The sequence below is a fragment of the Tinamus guttatus genome, unplaced genomic scaffold, assembly GCF_059628265.1.
Source record: "Tinamus guttatus ecotype Peru unplaced genomic scaffold, ASM5962826v1 Tinamus_guttatus_pri_ptg000008l, whole genome shotgun sequence".
Lineage (NCBI taxonomy): Eukaryota > Metazoa > Chordata > Aves > Tinamiformes > Tinamidae > Tinamus > Tinamus guttatus.
This window is the reverse complement of record NW_028288542.1, coordinates 3,355,347-3,375,080: the sequence shown is the minus strand read 5'-3', so window position 1 is coordinate 3,375,080 and position 19,734 is coordinate 3,355,347. Positions and strand designations below refer to the sequence as shown.

The 19,734-nt window shown below is 40.4% G+C and overlaps 1 protein-coding gene across 1 annotated transcript in view; it reads right to left on the bottom strand.

The window, feature by feature from the left end:
• The window catches only part of SYTL5 (synaptotagmin like 5), a 48,803-nt gene that overhangs the window by 19,311 nt on the left and 9,758 nt on the right, over window positions 1-19,734 (bottom strand). The window contains exons 3-6 of the mRNA XM_010223048.2: window positions 9,267-9,382; window positions 7,653-7,785; window positions 5,251-5,376; window positions 1,381-1,537 (exon numbers count right to left, since the gene is read on the bottom strand). Of these exons, the coding sequence (XP_010221350.2) occupies window positions 1,381-1,537; window positions 5,251-5,376; window positions 7,653-7,785; window positions 9,267-9,382 (532 nt within the window). The remainder of the gene's footprint in view (window positions 1-1,380; window positions 1,538-5,250; window positions 5,377-7,652; window positions 7,786-9,266; window positions 9,383-19,734) is intronic.

Below are 19,734 nucleotides of genomic sequence, written 5' to 3'. Positions count from 1 at the left end.
TGAGAGGAGGGAAGCAAATCACTCAAAGCTACTCAGTGTTCACTTAGCTTGGCAATTAGGAAAAAAAAAAAAGAAGAAGAAGAAGAAGAAGAAAAGAAACTCTCTTGTTTTTATACCAGCATAATGATTTCTGTCAGGGCTCAACCAAAAAGACTTGAACTCATTAATCTATTTATTTTTCATTAATTTATGCTAGTGTAACTCATCAAACAAAGCCAACGTGTTTAATATCACTAGGTCTACTCCCCTTCCTGTAAAGGAATTACTGACAAAGTATCTGCTTCTAAATTAAATGCACTGGTGTTTTTTAAACAAATATAATGCACTTACTCAAGTCAGCTTGTGTGCCAGCAGGCATATATAGAATGTAAACAAAACAACTATTGATTTTTTTACAGCTCCTGAAACTGGCTCGCATATATACGGTTATTTTTCTTAGGAGGCAATATATTATTTAGAGACAATATATTATTGTCTTAAAGACAATATATTATTTAGGAATTGGAAAAAATTAACGTGTCCTCTCCTCAAGATTCTCAGTTCAAATGCTCATCAAACATTGATGAGGTATTACCTCTTAACATAAATTTCCTCACACACTTAGACCATTAAAACTTCGGATAATTCTACAGCACATTCTTGATGCGTTAGAAGGGTGACCAAGATGAATTCAGGATGGGCAACCAGGGGCGGAGCCCCACAAACAGGCTGGCTGCCTAGGAACAAAAGAGGGGCTGCATCTGGCTGAAATGAGCCAAGTCCTTCTTGGCTATGAAAGCAACTAAGGGTTGCTGCTGCATATGAGGCCATCTATATCTCAACCTACCCAGACCTACGAGTTGGTTAGAGGAATCCCGACACTCACTCTGATGCATTATCTAGCCCTCATTCTGGGTTATGCCATAATTTATGCACAGTCTAGTGTCCAAATGCAGAAAGAGATAAAATCAGTAGGACTTGGTATTTTCCAAAACTCCACTTTGAATCCAGTGGGAGCAGAGGCTGGACCTCACAGATGCCGGAAGTCCTATCTTTATTTCGAAGTGCTTTTCTAACCCTTAGTGTGTCAGAAATGCTTGCTCCTATTCCTTGTGCTTCCCACTTCAGAACTCGTGACTGATAATGTAATGCTGAACATCAAGAGCAACGTTTAGATGTAAGGAAAACATTTGCCAAACTAAAGATCACATTATAGGCAGAGCACATCAGATTCTCACTGGTCCATGAGAACTGAGGGAAAAAACAAAATCTTCTCTGTCAGCCCTGTCCTTTCTGGGCTACGAATAGATGCACCAGGGCAGATATTGGCCAAGCCACCTCATTTGGAGCCAGCTGTGCCAGTGCAGGGAGTTCTGCTCTCCGGAGCACTGCTGCATTTACCCTGCTGTAACCCGTGGTCGTGCTGCGTGCGCTCAGTGCCGGAGACCCGGGCAGGGCTGCTGCGGAAACACTGCTTCCATCCACAGGACCCACGACTCCTTCCAGGGGGCCCGGGCTGCCCTCTGCACCGCTGCTGTCCAGGGAAAGAGTGCTCCCTCTGGGGAGGAGAAGAGAGCATTACAGAATTACTGCCGCAGTGATAACGGTTGACTGCAATAACATTGCCCTGTATGAGCAGTGCTCAGTACTCTGCAAGAAAGCGGTCATCTGGCAAGAAAAGCAAAGGCAAGGGCAAATTACATTTACTTTACTTCAAGTACGTACTTCTCTTTTCAGCACTCCTACCAGAACTGCGAATCACCTAAGTATTTCAACTTAAAGCTTTATTTCCATTTGAAATTTGATTTGCAGTAAAAAAGGTGAAACCCCACTATAATGTATTTTAAAACAAAATGCAACTTCTTGGCTAGTCCGCTCTTCTCTCTTTTTCTACAATTATCAGTTTATAAATATTTTTATTTTTAATTTAGCAAAATCTGAAAAATGCTTGCAGGACAATAACAATAACTAGTAAATAAGAACTGATGTTGGAACTGCAGCTCCTTCCATAATGGGATACTAACAGAGGACAGTAACACTGAAATGTGCTGGAAAAATGCTTTGGAACTAAGAGGTTATTTTCAGCTAAAGTAAGCTTGCTTAATGAATATTTCAGATCCGAAGGCATTTTCACTCTGCTAGGCAACATTTTAATCTCGTCTTTGCTCGGTCTAACCACGTCGCGTTCTGAATAACTGCAGCAAAAATCTTTTCTACCACAATGAAAATTTCTGTTAAAAAAGCTGTTGTTCAGCTGAGAAAAAAATATTATTTAATACAGCCGCTCTTGTCTCACCACGAAATTAAGCAGTGGTCACAGACTCTGAACCCACCTTAATGGGTTATCCAAAATTAGGAATGAGAGGAAAGCACCAGACAGCTCCAATGATCACGAGTGTTGTGCGACCATTTTCGTCCATCAGTGAGCGCCCAGGACCTTTGTCCATCAGTGTGCGCCCAGGACGCACACTTCACATACATACATTGCTACCTCTTAATCTGATGAACTAGTGACCAGCAAACCATGAAAAAGTGATGCTTTTTTTGGTTCAATTTTAGTCCTATCAGGCTAGCAATCATCCATATTTTACCAAAGCTCTTAAATTTAGATGCACACACCTCCATTTCCAAATCTGTTATTGTATAGCAAGTAGCACAAATGTTGAAAACCTGAGTTTTACTACATGTCAAAACACCTGCAATAGATTGTTGCAACTTTCCGTTCTGAAAGCTGCTCTTACAGTTCCTTTTCTCACTGTGTAAACCAACGTTAATCAGTTAAACAAGGGTTTAGAAATAATAGTGGGCTGGGGGGGGGAAAAAAAAAAAGGTTTGAAAACCTTCTGCAGGAGTGGTCACAACAGACCTGCTGCACAGACCTCTCCAGTTTTATTTCAACTGGCTATCAGAAAAAGGCTTAGCTCATTCTATACACATAGACAAACATCAAAAGAAAAATATTGTTGTAAGGTGACTAAGTCGGGCATTTCCATACAGTAGAGAGGAGCTCTGCCTGATGGGGCGCTATGCCTCTCTGGAAGAATCTGAAAGTGCAATCCTATTGCTCCTGGCAGTATCCTGATGGAAGCTCCCAGGTCATTCAGCTGCAAAACAAGTAAACACTTTTGCTCAAGTAGAAATAAACCACTTGAAGAGGTGAACTCATGGCCTGGCTGCCTCTGTCCTCGGCTCAGTACAGCTGTGTTCAAACCAAAATATTTAGAAGGAATGAAAATTCTCTCTTGGACTCCCTGGGGGCAGGTGAAATACTGTCAGTTTTAGCAATGCTCCTGAAAAAGTAAAGGCAATTCCAAAAATCAGAAATATTCAGGAATCATCTAGGACAACTGCAGTATCACAAGATGTTGTTAAATTCTTTTAATTTGAAACTCAAAACAATTGTGGAGTGTGGTGTGGGAAGCTTTGTTGTTATTTTTAATAATTACTACTCAGTTCTTTAAAATCACAATAGATTAAATAGATATTTGAGGACACCTGATTTAATTAACTATTTAACAACACGTGTACAAGACAGGAATTTCATCCCTCCAGTGGAAAAAACAAGCTTCCACACACTAATATTACAAAAGTGCCACATCTTCTACAGACAGTAAAGTAAACCAGCCCCCCTAAGAGCATCTCCTGGCAACACAGTTCTGTTACCGGACACTTTGACACAGACTGCTGCTTCAGTCAGGCTGAGATGATTGGTAGAGACAGAAATTGCCATAATGACTCAACACCCTTAATTTAATAAATCCCGCCTGCTGGCTCTGGGCAAAAGCCAGAAATTGATGCTTTATGTGAAAATCCAGCAAGGCAACTGAACATAAAGGCTATTTTTAAAGGTTACGGCTTACTTCCTAGCCATCCTTCTAAGCTTGTAGACAGTGCTCATCAGGTGACTAATCCCAGCACCCTGATTCCACCTCCTAATTGCCTGATAATTTTCTTGCAGTCTTTGGCACATCAAATCTGCTGCACGAATTTCTCACAGGTTAAGTATCCTTTTGTCCTTGTAATGTCCAAGTATTGGGGAGAAGGTTGTTTAACACTGTGTAACTGCAGCACCACGGAGCACTAATGCTGGATTGCCAAGTTTCTGTCTCTTGGAGCTTTCACTCATCTCTGCTCTTAGAAAACAAAACTGAAAACAAAGCAAAGCAAAACAAATCCAGAGAGAATGCAAAAATATCAGCACTCACTGCTGGTCTCCTAAAAATTCCCACGTGAGTCTGGTTAGATACAGGAGGCCTAACTACATAAAGGAAACAATGTAGATGAAACCACACAGTGAAACACAGAGCTAAAGATGAGGCCTAGCTCTAAAGCTCATCTCACCCAGGAGTCCTACAGCAGCCAGCTCAGAACAAATCAGTGCAAATCGTCAGCTTTCAGGAAAGCTGGCGCCATTGATGTTAGACATGCTGCAGAACAACTAGTGACTTGTCTACAACTCAAAAACACAAAGGGAAACACATTTTTGCTTGAATAAAAAGATTAAAATGTGGGCTAATTAAACTTCATGATGTTCCTTTTACCCGACGCCCTTTGAAATGAACTTGCTAGGGTGTACTGAAAGTTCCCAGTGCTTCTGTAGACCTATTCAGAACCTCTCAAGAACACTCTTTAGAAACTGGAAATTTCCACGGGATCTTAGAGCAAAATGACATTATTTTTTTCAACACAGACTGCAAGATTTCTAGGTGTTTGCACCTGAGCAAAGAAATAGCTTTTACATCCAGTACAGTTTATCCAAAGAACAGGAGAAAAGTAAGCTCTTTTGGGCCTCATTTTGGAAGTGAGTCATGAAAGGAATGTTGCATGTGTCATTTTATAATGTGGTCACAGTGGCAATGACTGAGCTCTCTTAAGCTCAAAAGAACGATCAATGTAATTCCATCTGAAATAATGGGAACAATAATTGTGAAAAGAACAGGGCAACAGAGTCTTTGAAAAAAGAAATATAAATTTTAACCAATTTACTTGTCACCATCGAAGATAAACTCTAGAAACAAAGGCCCTCAGTTTTGCAACTCGAACACAGCTGGATGAATTAAAATCAGACAACAAACACTAAAGCAATCACCACCAAAACAAAAGCAGAGACAACGGGTTTGGACAGAGATCTTCTGTTTTGTTTTGTTTTTCAATACAAGTTCTGCTTCCCAGGTTGTCACAGTGCTGAGCTTTCAAAGATACAGTGCATCTCAGGGGACTGGCCCTTAGGTCAATCCCAGCGTGAGCTCTCCTTAAATATCTGCTGCTCACCTCTCCGAGCCCGGCGTTGACCTGCCGCTGCGCAGACTCTGTGTCTCAGCTTCTGAGGCTGTGGCCCTTCCATCTTCATCGTTTGTATCTGCAATTTCTCCTTTGGTAACTGCCCTGATTACTTTCCTAATGAAAAGAGGAATAAAATGTTTTAAAAGCTTCAAGTTCATTTACCAGGAAACAGCAATGTGACTGATCTACTACGATGTGCAGGTTCTACTCATTTCACCTCTCCAAACTGATTACAACTCTGTGTATAATAGTGAACAGGATGCCAAAGCTGAATGTCAAACTGACTCCTACAAAACGTAGCAGCATCATATTTACTATAAAGCTACCTCCAAGACACAGAATATCAAAACATCCTTCATACTCAACATGACTACTTCCTGCTTCGAACCACTAGTGGTTTTTTTTGGGGGAGGGGGGCCCTTATTTTTTTACAGCATATTCATGGCAAAGGCTAACCATTAAAACAAATTTTTGTTTGAGTAAGCATGTGTATTTTCTCCTAGAAAATTATACTATGTGTATGCTGCTCTTAAAAAATCTTGTATTTTCTAGAATTACACCCAACAATGCCCGGAACTTGCTACTTTCCAAAAACGTAACACCACAATCTGCTCTACAGGATGTAATCTAAAAAGATTAAAAAAAAAAAAAAACAGAGAAAGTTTTGAATAGTAGTAATATTCTTTACTGACTCATAAAAAATGATAGGATGTAAAGGTAACATATTAATGGTATAACATTGCTCATCAGTAGGAGCTGGCCTCAAAATATTTTTGTTTATACAAACTGATTCATGAGATACATGAATGTAAAGCCCGAGGGAAGAAGAAGGAGCGAGGAAGGAAGAGGAGGAATAATGAACTACTTTAACAGATGGTACAGATAATGCTTAGGAAAAGCAGGTCTACAATGGAATCACTAAAAATCATATTTTAGGCCACAAAATGGGAAAGACTGGAAAGCCCTAAAAACAGGTATCAGAAAATAAAAATAAATTCTTTTCTTATGGGCAAACATGACCTACAGATCCACGCAAAGGATTTAAATGAAGAGAGGATTAGATGTGTAGGACCAGAAAGCAAATACACTGTAGCAACTGTCAAGCTTACAGGATACACTCTGGCCTTAGGTAATCTTAGATTTCCCATTAATACAGAAACAACTGCATGTTCTCTGAAGAAACAACCAATAAAAACAGTATGGGTTCAGCTTTCAAATACTTATGAAGATGTGGGGCCAGGAGTTGCTGAGACATTACAGTAATAGCTTAGCTTATGCCTGGGCCGCTTATTTTATCTAGATTCAGGTCACTGCACCAAGTGTAGCTTTGACAAACTGTACTTCCAAATGGTTCACGGGTAACGATGTTTCTGGCATCAACTCTCCTATGAAAATGGACTTTAATGAATGCTTGCTACAGCTACCAACTAGCAAGATCCAGAGTAACAGCTAGGTCCTGCTATAATAGTTTCCTTAAACTAGTTCTTCCTTCACATTGATTTGAGAACATTGAGGCATTCAGATACTCTTTCTTTCTAACATTAAGAAGACAGAAATCACTCGAGTTAATTTCTGGAACAACAAATTCCATATGTTGCACTCCCCAGAAGTCTAGCTCTTTCTTCCTTATTCAGGAGACAGCCACGGATGTAAAAAAAAAAAAACCACCTACTTATGTTACATTTAGGAGCCATAATAAAAATGGCTCCTAATTGAAATAAAGTTTCCCAACTACCAGCCCATGTAACACTGCTCAGGATCTGAAAGTTCATGTGAATTTTCTTCCTCTTTATCCAATAATCTCAAGTTATCCTCAACACCACCTATGCAAGCACGTATTCAACATATGTGCCCGTTGAATATGACAGTAAGTGACCTCTGCTGTAACAGTATAGCCTAAATGGGATCACACATGCCACCGAGACTGCAAAATGACCAGCAACATAATCTGTTTATTCACTGTCCTGCACAGAAGGAAGGAGCACTGCTTTTATTGTTAGATTGCATTCGCAGAGCTGGAAACTAACAAAATACCTGACTGCTAAACTGAACCAGCCCTACCCATAAAAACACACGCTCAAAGTACTCTTCCTTGTATCTGCTTCTTTTGCAGACCAGGAGGGGACATTCTGTTACTTTAAAGTATAAGCAGGAAGAACCCAAGAGTAAAATTGCCTTTTTTTTTTCCTACTACCTTTGCAGTTGAAGAATAATTACTGTTGCATTTCCTAGGAGACAGTAGTCTAATTACAGCAAGCATTTAAATGAGAATTTTTTCTAACCCTGGGAAGTTTCATGTTGATGTGGAATGCTGGAGAGCCTAAAGAAATGCATGTGACCGTACACAGCTGCATTCTGATTTTTCAGTTTCCAAAAAGGAAAGTCTTTACCCTATCTTTCTAGGTCCGTTGAAGATGGATTTATGTCCATTTGTGGAGGAGGCTGATATATCTGGATGTTTTTCTGCATTCTCCTGTGGTTGATCTTTAAGCAGTCTTCCTTCATCCTTCCTGGAAACTGTATCTTCAGTGGGGAGGAGGGTGGAAATAAAAACCAGTGTTTACATAAAAAAGGGCAGCATATGTCAAACATGACCTACGCAAGTAGATGTTTCCATTTTACAATATTAAATAAAAACATATGATAAAACAGCATGCAGAATCATCTGGGAAGGTTGTTTTTGCTTTTCAATAGAAGAAAATAAATTTTACATAAACACTTTGGAATGTTGCTTGATATGAGGTGTTCTATTGAACCATACTTCTGAATTTGTCCCTGACAAAGAACATAGTTCACCACCACAGAACCTAACATATAATTTCCCAGTGTACTTTTTGTGTTAAATGAAGAAAAGCTTTCTAAATCAAAATTATTGGTTCAGCTAGGAGCAAAAGATATATAAACCATTTTTCATAAAATATTGATAAAATGTAAATATATTGTTACAAAACACAAAATAAAAGTCTAACAGGTTGCATAACATAAAACAGAGAAAACTAAGGACGTAGAGATATGCCAGTTTCGGTAACTTCTGAAGCTCACTCATATTAGAAAGATAAGCATTCTGTCAAGCAGTGTACTTACACCAAATATTTTTTTCAAGTGGTAGTAAACCATTCTTCCTTGCTAAGAACTGCCCATTGCCTTCACCTTTCAGATAAACGCACTCTCTGAAAACAGACTATTGAAATAAAAGCTCCTCTGTGCAGAGTAAAGCAGCCCAGTGGAGGGAGAAGCATCAGCATGCAGGAAAACCCCTTACCTCTTAAACCAGTGGTCCTGTGGTAATAGGCAAGGTACCAGCCTTGGCAGACTGGCCATACCCTGTTTTTTGTCCCTAATAGTTCCTAATAGTCTCACTGGGCACCTGGGAGCGCAGGGGCAATTTACTGAAGGTGGCCAGGCAGAAGGAAAGTCAGGTGAGAACAGAGAGACAGCGAGTAGTGAGAGATGTAGCCCATGCCCCAGGAGACAGCACATGAGTTAGCATTTAGCTTTCCTTGTTCGGAATTCCAAATTCCAATTTTCTTCGGAAAATTCAAAAAAAAAAAAAGAAAAATTGGAAAACTGAGAAATAAAAGGAAAATTGGAAAATTCCAAAGAAAACGGAATTATACATTTTACTCAATGCCAGGATAATTAAATGAGAGTCAAAGATGAATGGATGGTTTTTTATCTGTGTATACAGATGAACTTTTGGGGAGGAATTAATAATCAACTTTTAGAGTCTTTGCTTCCAATTGGGAACTGAATTTTCCTAAGCAGCAACCTATCACCAGAGAGATACTTCCTCTCTCTTCTATAATCTACTTTGCCTATATAATAGTCCTTCATAAATAGTGCATAACAATACCTAAGTATAAAACTAAGATTAAAATACTGATTATACTTGGCACATTCTACAGTGAAAAATAAAATACGGGTTAAGCAAAACACACTGGAAACAAGTGTTCAAAGTTTTAAGCACAAACAGCAAACTTCTCTTTGGTGGTCCTTACCGTTACCCGGGAATCTGCGAAGGATGGACTGCCTGACAACATCAGTTCCAAGGAGATGGGATTGTTTGAAGCGCTTTGCTCTCTCTTCGAAAAACCATTCACCTGTCACTATCCTCAGCTGTCTACATGGGGAAAAAGAAAAGATCCAGGAAGACGTGCACGTTAAAAAGTTTGGTCAACCAGAACTGTTGTTTAAATCTTAGGTGATCATCTACTCATCATACTCATGAGCTCTGGACACCACTTGCCTGACTGCAAAACTCAAGACAGTATGACAAATGCAGTAGAAACAAATCATCCTGCTTTGTGAATAAAAATAATTTTCAACATGTGGAAATTTACTTTGAAAAAAGTGCTCCACTGATATGTTCTTTCTCCCTCTCCCTTTGGATAGTGAGCTACTCAATTCCACAATTTCCAGAGTCTTCACGAAGACAACAGATGTGTAAACAACCACAATGGATGGAGGGAAAAATAAAAAGCGAAAACCCTGTCAAACACTCATGGATCCAACCTGGCTATATACATTTTGTTGCAAGTTCATAGGTATTTTTAACTTAACATCCTTTAAAATTTCATATCCTGTCTCTATAGTCAATCTCTTCAAATGACAGCACTGCTATGAGTTAGCTACATGCCTGAGGTTCAGAGCAATGAACTTTCGTCTTTGCTACTGTTCTGGATAATGCTGCTTTTTTCTGGGCTAACTGGAACATTTTCAAATACTCCTGCCCATACAGTAATTACAAAATCTTGTGTTGGCTCTGTTGTTTTCCATAGGTATGTTTCTGATGCTAATTGCTAGCTTTTTGGTGAACCAGTGACATTATGCTCAAACATCACCATTTCTACTGCCACACTATGTGCACCTTGTGGCTAAAAGTGACTATGTATGAATATTCCCTCCCTCCCCCCTCCCCACCCCCCCAAAAAAAAAGAAGATTTACCTTCATGTATATTCTTGCCTAGATTACAATCAGGAAAAAAACTTATTTGCTGGCCTATACTAGAAAAGAAATCATCCAGACTATTGGGCATGCAAATGATCATAGAGCCATTTAAAGCACTGATCAGTATACTCTCTCTTAAATTACCATGAGTCATGCCTGAGTGGAAAGTATGACCCAGAAAAGACAAAAAATTACAGAATAGCATCCTGTCTTGGTAAAACCATCATCTCTTCTTTCTCCTGAACCATGCATGGACATTTAAATTCTACTAAAACACGCTCAAAGAAACAAACAGAATTCAGAACACTCACCCACAAATGTGGCAATAAATCATTATTGCCTTATCCTTTTTTTGTTGTTTTTGTTTAGTTTTCTGTTTGTTTTTTAATGACTTTTGTTAAGCACAAACAGCAGGAAGGATTTATTTTACGAGAAACTATGCACTTTTTGGCTAATACAAAAAGAAGCTTTCTCTGAACGTGTGTTTTCACTACTCATTTACAGCACACATTTTTTGTGAGCTTGTTTTTTAACGTCAAGGTTTACAGGAACTCATATTGCCGACTCCTCGGCAGTGTTTGCTTTGAGAAAACCTCCACCCATTCCGCTCCCTCCAGCAAGTGCACAGAGGATTCAGAATGGTCTAATCTTAAACTTCATTGGAAGAAGCAGGTCTTTAGTAAACAAAAATAAGTCCCACAATCAATACATGAAATACAGCAAATGAAAGGAATATTGTCTTGTCCTCAAATGTTTCACCCCTAGGGTCATTTCTAACCACATTGAAAAGCTAAGAAAAAAATTCCATCAAGATGCAGCAAGTCTCAGATGGAACAAGCCTCAAACTCCACTTATATCCTGTCTCATCAATGCTCCTTTTAGTCTTGGGATCTTGAGTCCAGCTGGCAGTCCTTTTTGTGGAAAAGTTCGTATCTAACAATCATCTCTACAAAAATATCATTTTTTAATGAAATGAGAGAAAAAATACAAACTTTATACCTTTGAACTTCTACTGCATTAATAGTGGATGGGGTGCATGTAAGTGCAATTTTCATGAACAGTGAACAATTCACAGAAAAGACTAACGTTCAGAGTATCTTAATTTTTCATACATTTCAGAAATAACTGTAGAAATATTTCTTCTATAAATGAATTTAGATTCACTCTGCTTCAGACTGCTTAAACTTCTGACTTGAAGTCTGAATTTCATAATTGGATTTGGCATTCTAAGCACTAGGCCTAATCCATCTCCTAATAATATTATTTTCATGCATTTATAATTATGATAAAAAGACTAACTTTCCTGCTGAGATAACTCTTTTTTATTATTATTATGGATGTAACACAGGACTTATATAAGCCCTTTCCAACTAGGTAATCTCTCCAGTAGGAAAAGAAAGGCTGTTCACTCAGTACTGCAAATCGTAGGGTTCAGAGGTGTACAGTGACACCTAATTTGTGGTTAGTGCATGCATTTCCTTTACTTAGGCTTCCTTTTTCTGTTGGTACATAGGATATATAGTAAAAAACAAAATACATGCTACCTAAACCATCATTAGAAGGGCCCTCCAGGGTGAAGGACATATGCAGAAGTCACTAGTTTCACAAAGAAAGCAAGCAAGAGCTGTGCATTGCAATAGTAACAGCTTTTGCATGATTGCGCTTTACCATTCTTGAGATGACCAGGAAGATTTTTAAGAAAATCACGTTTAAGTAGCTAGGTTTAGGATAGAATATTTCAGCTTTCCTCTAAATCCTTAATATACATTAACACAAGCATGTAAAAAAAGTACTTTAAGGCTGTATGCTTCTTGCTCTGCAATCTCCTCCTGAACAGATTATCTCCATTAACTCACCCCTCAGTTTCAAAATGAAAAATGACCTGTGGCCTAGCCCTGTCAAGGACTTGTCTGCTTATTTTCCACTCTCACTCCTGCAAGGTAATTTCATGGTTAAATGTTCAAGTATAAAAATTTCTTCAAGTTGGAAAGCCTCAATTTTTATCTTTAAACATGTTGTTTGGAAAACAAAACAAAACAAAAATCATTGAATAAACAGGCTACCAATGCCTCACTGCTTGGCTAGCCCTCCAGCCTAACCTTCCCAGCAGAGCAGAGAGGTTTGCTGCAGCTTCCTTCCCCTCTCGTCTTGCTCGGGTACTGTCCTTGCTCCTGGGAAGTGTAACCAAGAAAAAGTTGCAAGACCCGAGGCTTGAAAAAATGTAGGCCATAGATAAACGCGCCAAAACTTCAACACGTATCTTTGTATGCATTTGATTTCACAGCATATTTTCTATAACATATAATAATTTCAGAACATTTTCCAAAGCCGGGAGGCTACTAAATTTGTGACACTATAAAAAAAGAAGCAACCCAATATTTATAAATTACAAAAAAAAACCCAAGAAAGCTAAAGCACATTCGCATACTAGGGCATTTGAAACGTCCCTATTTTCAGGCTCCTAACGTGCATAAACATACAAAGATACCCATGAATTTTAATGGCACTTTGAGACAATGTAATTATTTCTTCTCATTACAGCTCTGTTCTGCTATAAGAGCGTAGGCCGTCAAGGCATTTTGTCATGCTGAAGAACTCAATCAAAATAAACAAACTGTTCCAGACACATTCATAATGACAAACAGCGGCAGCAGCAATAAGCTTGCCAGCAGCCTCGTTGAAGAATTCTCATTTCCTTTAATCTATCACTCACACTACTCTACATGCCACATTTAAAACAAACTGACCAAATTTTGTTTTACGAAGATGCAGAATAAAGTGGCCTCGATGGAAAGCTTCTCTTACACCTATGTCTGAAAGCTAGTTGGTCCTCAGAGGCAGGGAATGGAGCAAAACCTCTTCTGTAATCAACTGTATCTCTATGCACATGCTCAATTTACGTTGTTAAAAATAAACAAGAACGGTCACTATCCACAAAATTTATCATCACACCCATAAATCTCATTCTCTACCCTCAACATCAAAACTAAGACTATGGGAGAAGACTTACCTCTCACACTTTTCATCTTTAAATTCTTTATTTTGCAGCTTTATAGCCTAGAGGGTAGTAACTCCCATGGGGGAAAAAAAAATCTGTTTCACCACATTCGAGGCAAAAAGTCTTCCTTTGTAACTGTAAATTCTAATACAATTTAATGAGCTTGGTATACATAAAAATACTGCTAGAAAAATCTAACTTTTTGCATTCAAATTTCTTTCCTCAGCTTCACAAAATGTTTTGAGGAGGTTTGTGGAATATAATTAATGTGCTGCAGTGGGCTTCTGCACCATCATATGCTGTTTTTCAGGCATGTCTGACTTAAAAGAAAAGATAAAAGAATGTTTAAAAGATTATTTTGATAGGTGGAGGGGTGAAGTCAGATACCAGTTGTTGCCACATGAAGGTGTTCTGATTGACACATAAATAGATTTTTTTAATTATTATTATTTTTATTATTATTAGTAAAAAGACTGGTATCTCAACCCTAGGGCTACCATTACACTACCATGTAATTTTTAATTTGTTTGAAAAATAACACCTTATTTTACCATTTCTTTAAAAATATGCATTTAGAAATAACCTAATCCTCAAACCAGCATTATTTGTGACTTGCCTTACATTCTTCCTAGGTTTTCTGGTAGCTGGACATAAACCCAGCATAAAATACCAGATCAATGATAGCATTTGATCACAAACTATGTGATAGAAAGTCCTTTTGTGGCATTAAATGCACCCCAACCTATGATTATGCAGGACTCAAGCTGCTCAAAAGCAAAGGTCAAAATCAAGCAACATGCAGGAAATGGCATATCTAATATTTGCACTTCCTTTTATGGCCACAAGATGTGGTTTCAGCAACCATTTTAGATTATCTGTGTGATAAGGGATCCCTTATTCAAGGGATTTCTGCAAGGGATTTTTACTCCTCAACCTGCAATAAAAAAAAATCATTGCTTCCAATAAACACACTCAATACAAGCATGAGAACTTCTTTGCTGACACGAAGTGTAATGCAGGAGGCCTTTCCAACAGTTCCAAAAGACTTGCTTCCATGCTTATACATATAATCATCTATTATGCCCACACAAATAGCAGGCATTTGCACTGGTTACCACGAACACCATCACTCGAAGGGGCACTTGGAAACATTCTTGTGGACAATTTAAGCAAAATAGCCAGGAATTAGTAGCATCAAAAACCAAGGGAGTGCACAGGGACCGCTTCTTCCTCCCATCTTTTTAGGAGTCTCAAAGTAACACCAGCATGACCTGCTTTTGCTGATGAAACAGCACAACTCGTCCTGCTACACAGGTGTCTACGCTGGTATCAACAACTGTTCATTCCTCAAGGCAGGTAAAACAAAAGGAGGGAAAGAAGTGAAAGATTAATGACACATTTTGCAAAGTCAGTAGGATGGTGTAAAAATCCAGCTTGACAGACTCAAATGCTATATGCAGATCAGTTCCACACAACTTAAAAAAAAAATTCAAAAAACTCCAAATCCCTCCTCCTTCTGCCTTTTGTTTCCTACTCATACAGCATAACTGTCTCTTAACATTGGAGTTCCATTCTGTTTTCCTTGCCTTCTGTCTTGCAGTCTGGTCGATGAGCCTATTTGCATTAACTTTATCATCTCCTCCTTCAAGCGTAATTCGAAAGGCCTAAAAATCCTGATTTTCTCTGCAGAAAAGTAAAATGAGACAGAGGAAAGTGGAACTGAACGGAGTTACACTAGAATTATTTAAATACCGATAGGTATCTTCATTAAATCCAACTCCTGAGCTCTATAAAGAAGGAAGGTTCAAAAGAGCTGGTTAGTATTCAAGCCTCACTTCCTCCAAGCTCAAGATGACTGCATCCCTATGAGCAAGAGGTGCAGAAATGGGGACAGGATGAAGAAGGAGCACTGGGATCAAACAGAAGAAAAAAGTGCAGGGACAGGTCACCTGGGAGGAATACAGGAACACTGCAACAGCATGTAAGGATAGGAATAGGAAGGTCAAGGTTAATTCTGGAGTTGAACTTGACAAGGGATATCAAAAACAGTAGGAAGGGCTTCCTCAAATACATCAGTAACAATGGGAAGAGTAGAGAAAACATGGGTGCACTGCTGAAAGGGGCAGGGACTCTAGTGATAGAGATTCACAGTCATCTTCTTTGCTTCAGTCGTTACTACTAAGACCAGCCCCCTGGAATCCCATGTTGTGGGGACAAGACAGGGAGTCTGGAGAAAGGAATACTTTCCCTTATTTGAGAACGATCGGGTCGGAGATCAGTTCGGAAAAACCCGACACCCACAGATCCAAGGAACGGGATGTATCCATGAGTGATGAGGGAGCGCATTGGCAGATGTCACTGCTAGCCCACTCTCCATCATCTTTGAAAGGTCACGGAGAACAGGGGAGGTGCAGGAGGACTGAAAGAAGGCTAATATCCCTCTAGGCCTCAGAAAGGGCAAGAAGGAGGGCCCAGGGAACTACAGGCCACCCAGACTCACTTCCATCCCTGAAAAAGTGACAGAGTAGCTCACCCTGGATGCCATCTCTAAGCATGTGAAAGGAGATCAGGAGTGGTCAAAATAGATTTGCAAAGGGGAAGTCATGCTTAACCAATCTTCACTGTTTCCCATAACATCCTCCTAGGGAAGCTCAGGAAATGAGGGACAGATGAGTGGACAGTGAGGTGGACTGACAACTGTCTGGGGCCAAGCTAAGGTTGTGATGAAGGCTGCAAAGGCCAGCTGGAGACCAAGCAGTAGCAGTGTCCCCCAGGGAGTCAGTATTGGGTCTCATCTTGTTCAACTCACTCATCAGTGACCTGGATGAGGGGACAGTCACTCTCAGCAAGTTTGCTGATGATACAAAACTGGGAGGGTGGCTGATACCCCAAAGGACTGGGGTGACATTCACAGGCTGCTGGGCAGGCTGGAGAGATGGGCAGAAAGGAACCTCATGAAGTTCAAGAAAGGCAAGTGCAGGGTCCTGCACCTGGGGAGGAATAACCCCGGGAACTACGACAGACTGTAACTGACCATACCGTTACATGTTACTGCGACCATGTCATATTTTCTAGGCTTCTGATCACCATCTTCTCTTGAACTTTCTGCAGCTGGACAACATGAAGCACACCTTGAAACGCAAAGTATGACGTGTGCCACACAAAACTGGACAAAGTACTCTGCAAAAAGCAGCACTGCATCATGTTCTTTACCGCTCATAACCCTATTTGCACACTCCTCTCTGATGCTGGACTCTTCTACAGTAGCACAAAACCGCTGATTATGTTCAGGTTTCCAATCAATACAATACTCAGATCCTTTTCTAAAAAACATCTAGATAAACCAGCATTTTTTTTTCATTCTCTGTTTCTGCAGCTGCTTATTTCGTCAGTGTAGTGCTTGCACATGCCCTTGGGGAGTCACCATCTACCTTTTCTTCAAATCAGTTCTCCAAACTGTAGGCACTGCTATGAATCCTAGCCTTGTCCTTCAGCCTGCCTGCAGCACCTCTCAGTTTCATGTCACCTGCAAGTATAAGCAACATGTTCATCTGCTGCATCTAAGTCCATAACTAAAATAAGTAAGAGCACCAAACCCACAAAAGATTCTACTCAGCACTGTTTTATTTTTTTTTTTTGAGACAGTGAAATGCTGGTAATTACTCTGAGAGCAGAGTTCCATAGTTTTCTAGGCAGCTCTGCAATCATGCTGACAAAATTTGTTTCAGGGCATAATCTCCCTTGTTTATAAGCTGATGAGAATGGCATGAGAGAACACATCCAAAGGTTTGCTGAAGTTAAGTTACAAGTCATCTACTGCTCCTCCGCTAGCCATGAGGTCTGTCACCCTATCAAGAGAAGAGATTAAATTGTTCTGGCATTATTTGTTCTCAAGATAGCTCTTACTCATCTTTCTGTCATCGCTTTTGTGCTTTCAAACAGCACAGTGATCATTTGTTACAGCATTTTTTGAGAAAGTATGCGTAAGCTGACAAAGTCAACAAATCCCTAGTTTTCCCTTTCTTCATTTCTAAAGGGTAGTACTGGGTCCATCTTTGTCATCTCACCTGCAGCCATCATTTCTGACAGACACAGAGCTGAGATCATCTCAAAAACTGGCTGAACAGAACCTCAAGAGCTCAGCCTGACCCCTACCATTTTGAAAACACCTATTCAACCACTTCAACATGTTCCATCTTAGAAGAGGTGAGAGAAACTGAACTCCAGATGTGCACCCCTACCGACTGTAAAGAGCCTAAAGCATCTAGCTAAAAACAGATATTAAGCTTATAAAGCTAAAGTTAAAAGACATAAAACCAAAACTCTGCGTCCTGCTATAGTTGTTGTTCACTAACTGACTAGGTAGCTGAAGTCTGACATTTTTACCAATTTGGGTTCCATCTCAGATGCTATTTAAGAAAAGCTTTATCTTCTGGATCTCATGAATTTGGTAGCCTATAAGAAACTCCCTCCATGTAATTATTCTTATTCTTTTTCCTTTTAAAGGATTATTTTATCGGGTTTTGTCCTTATACCATCCAGTTCTTACATGAGGTCATGTAAACTAGATTTATTAGACTATTTCCTTTCCTTCATGATTATTTTACTGAGTCAAGCTCCAAACTCCTATATTAATATTCCAATCGTGATTTATTTCTCCAAGATTTTGCCATATATGAAATAGATAATCTGGAACACATGTTAAAATGTGACATCCTGACATCCTGTGCTACAATACCTATTCTCTGCCTTTTCACCACTGCTGCCTACCTCTTCGGGTCTGCTACCTACCCCTCCCATTGCCCATATTCACCACTACAACATCAAAAAATGTGAAGATTAACTTATTCACCTCCCGTCATGTAACAATTGACTTTATCTAATGCTAAACAGCCACGTCCTTTCCAGAGGTGATGGAGGGCAGGGGAGGTGCCTGAGGACTGGAAGAAATCCAACATCACTCCAGTCTTCAGAAAGGGTAAGAGAGAGGACCCGGGAAATAACAGGCCAGTCAGCCTCGCCTCCATCCCTGGAAAGGTGATGGAGCAGCTCATCCTAGAGACCATCTCTAGGCATGTCAAGGAAAAGAAGGTGATCAGGAGCAGTCAGCATGGATTCACCAAGGAGAAGTCATCTCTGACCAAGCTGATAACCTTCTGCATTGAGGTGACCGGCTAGATGGACGATGGGAGAGCTGTGGACGTTGTCTACCTTAATTTCAGCAAAGCTTTCGACACAGTCTCCCATAGCATCTTCATAGGGAAGCTCAGGAAGCATGGACTGGATGAGTGGACAGTGAGGTGGATTGAGAACTGGCTGGATGGCAGAGCCCAGAGGGTGGTGATAAATGGGGATGAGTCTAGTTAGAGGCCCGTGGTGTCCCTCAGGGGTCAGTACTGGGCCTGGTGCTCTTCAACTCACTCATCAATGACTTGCACAAGCGCACCGAGTGCATCTTCAGCAAGTCTGCAGATGACACCAAACTGGATGGAGTGACCAACACTCCCGAGGGCTGTGCTGCCATTCAGAGAGACCTAGAAAGGATGGAGTTCTCATGAAGTTCAAAAAGGACAAGTGCATGGTTCTGAACTTGGGGAGGAATAACCCCAGGCACCAGTACAGAGTAGGGCTTGACCTGCTGGAAAGCAGCTCCGCAGAGAGAGATTTGGGAGTCCTGGTTGACAACAGGTTACCCATGGGGCAGCAAGGTGCCATCGTGGCCAAGAAGGCCAATGGGATCCTGGCCTGCATCAGCAGGAGCGTTGCCAGCAGGGCAAGGGCGGGGATCCTCCCCCTCTACTCAGCTCTGGTGAGGCCACACCTGGAGTATTGGGTGCAGTTCTGGGCTCCCCAGGACAAGAAGACATTGAGCTTCTAGAGAGGATCCCGCAAAGAGCCACAGAGATGATTAAGGGACTGGAGCATCTATCGTATGAGGAAAGACTAAGCGAGCTGGGCCTGTTTAGTCTGGAGAAGAGAAGGCTGAGAGGACATTTGATCAACATGTTCAAGTACCTGAGGGGTGAATGTAGGGAGGGTGGGACCAGGCTCTTCCCCGCAGTGGTCAGTTACAGGACAAGGGGTAACGGGTGCAAGTTGAAACACAGGAAGTTCCATCTCCACGTGAGGAAGAATGTCTTTACTGTGAGGGTGACAGAGCCCTGGAACAGGCTGCCCAGAGAGGTTGTGGAATCTCCTTCTCTGAAGATCTTCCAAACCTGCCTGGATGCCACCCTGTACCATGTGCTCTAGGTGTCCCTGCTGGAGCAGGGGGTTTAGACTAGGTCTCTTCCAACCTCAACCATTCTGTGATTCTGTGAAACATCCAAGGAGCAAATTTTATAAGTTCAGCTTTTTCCTTTCATGGGGAAAAGTTGTTCTATAAACACAGAAAAAGAACAAGGACAGAACCACAACTTGAAGTGCTTTTACACCCAGTTTTTACATCTGTTTCCTCACGAATCCCCTTACCATATTAGTTGGAATATATTGGCCTCAATGGTTTGTAATTCCGTTATTATTTATT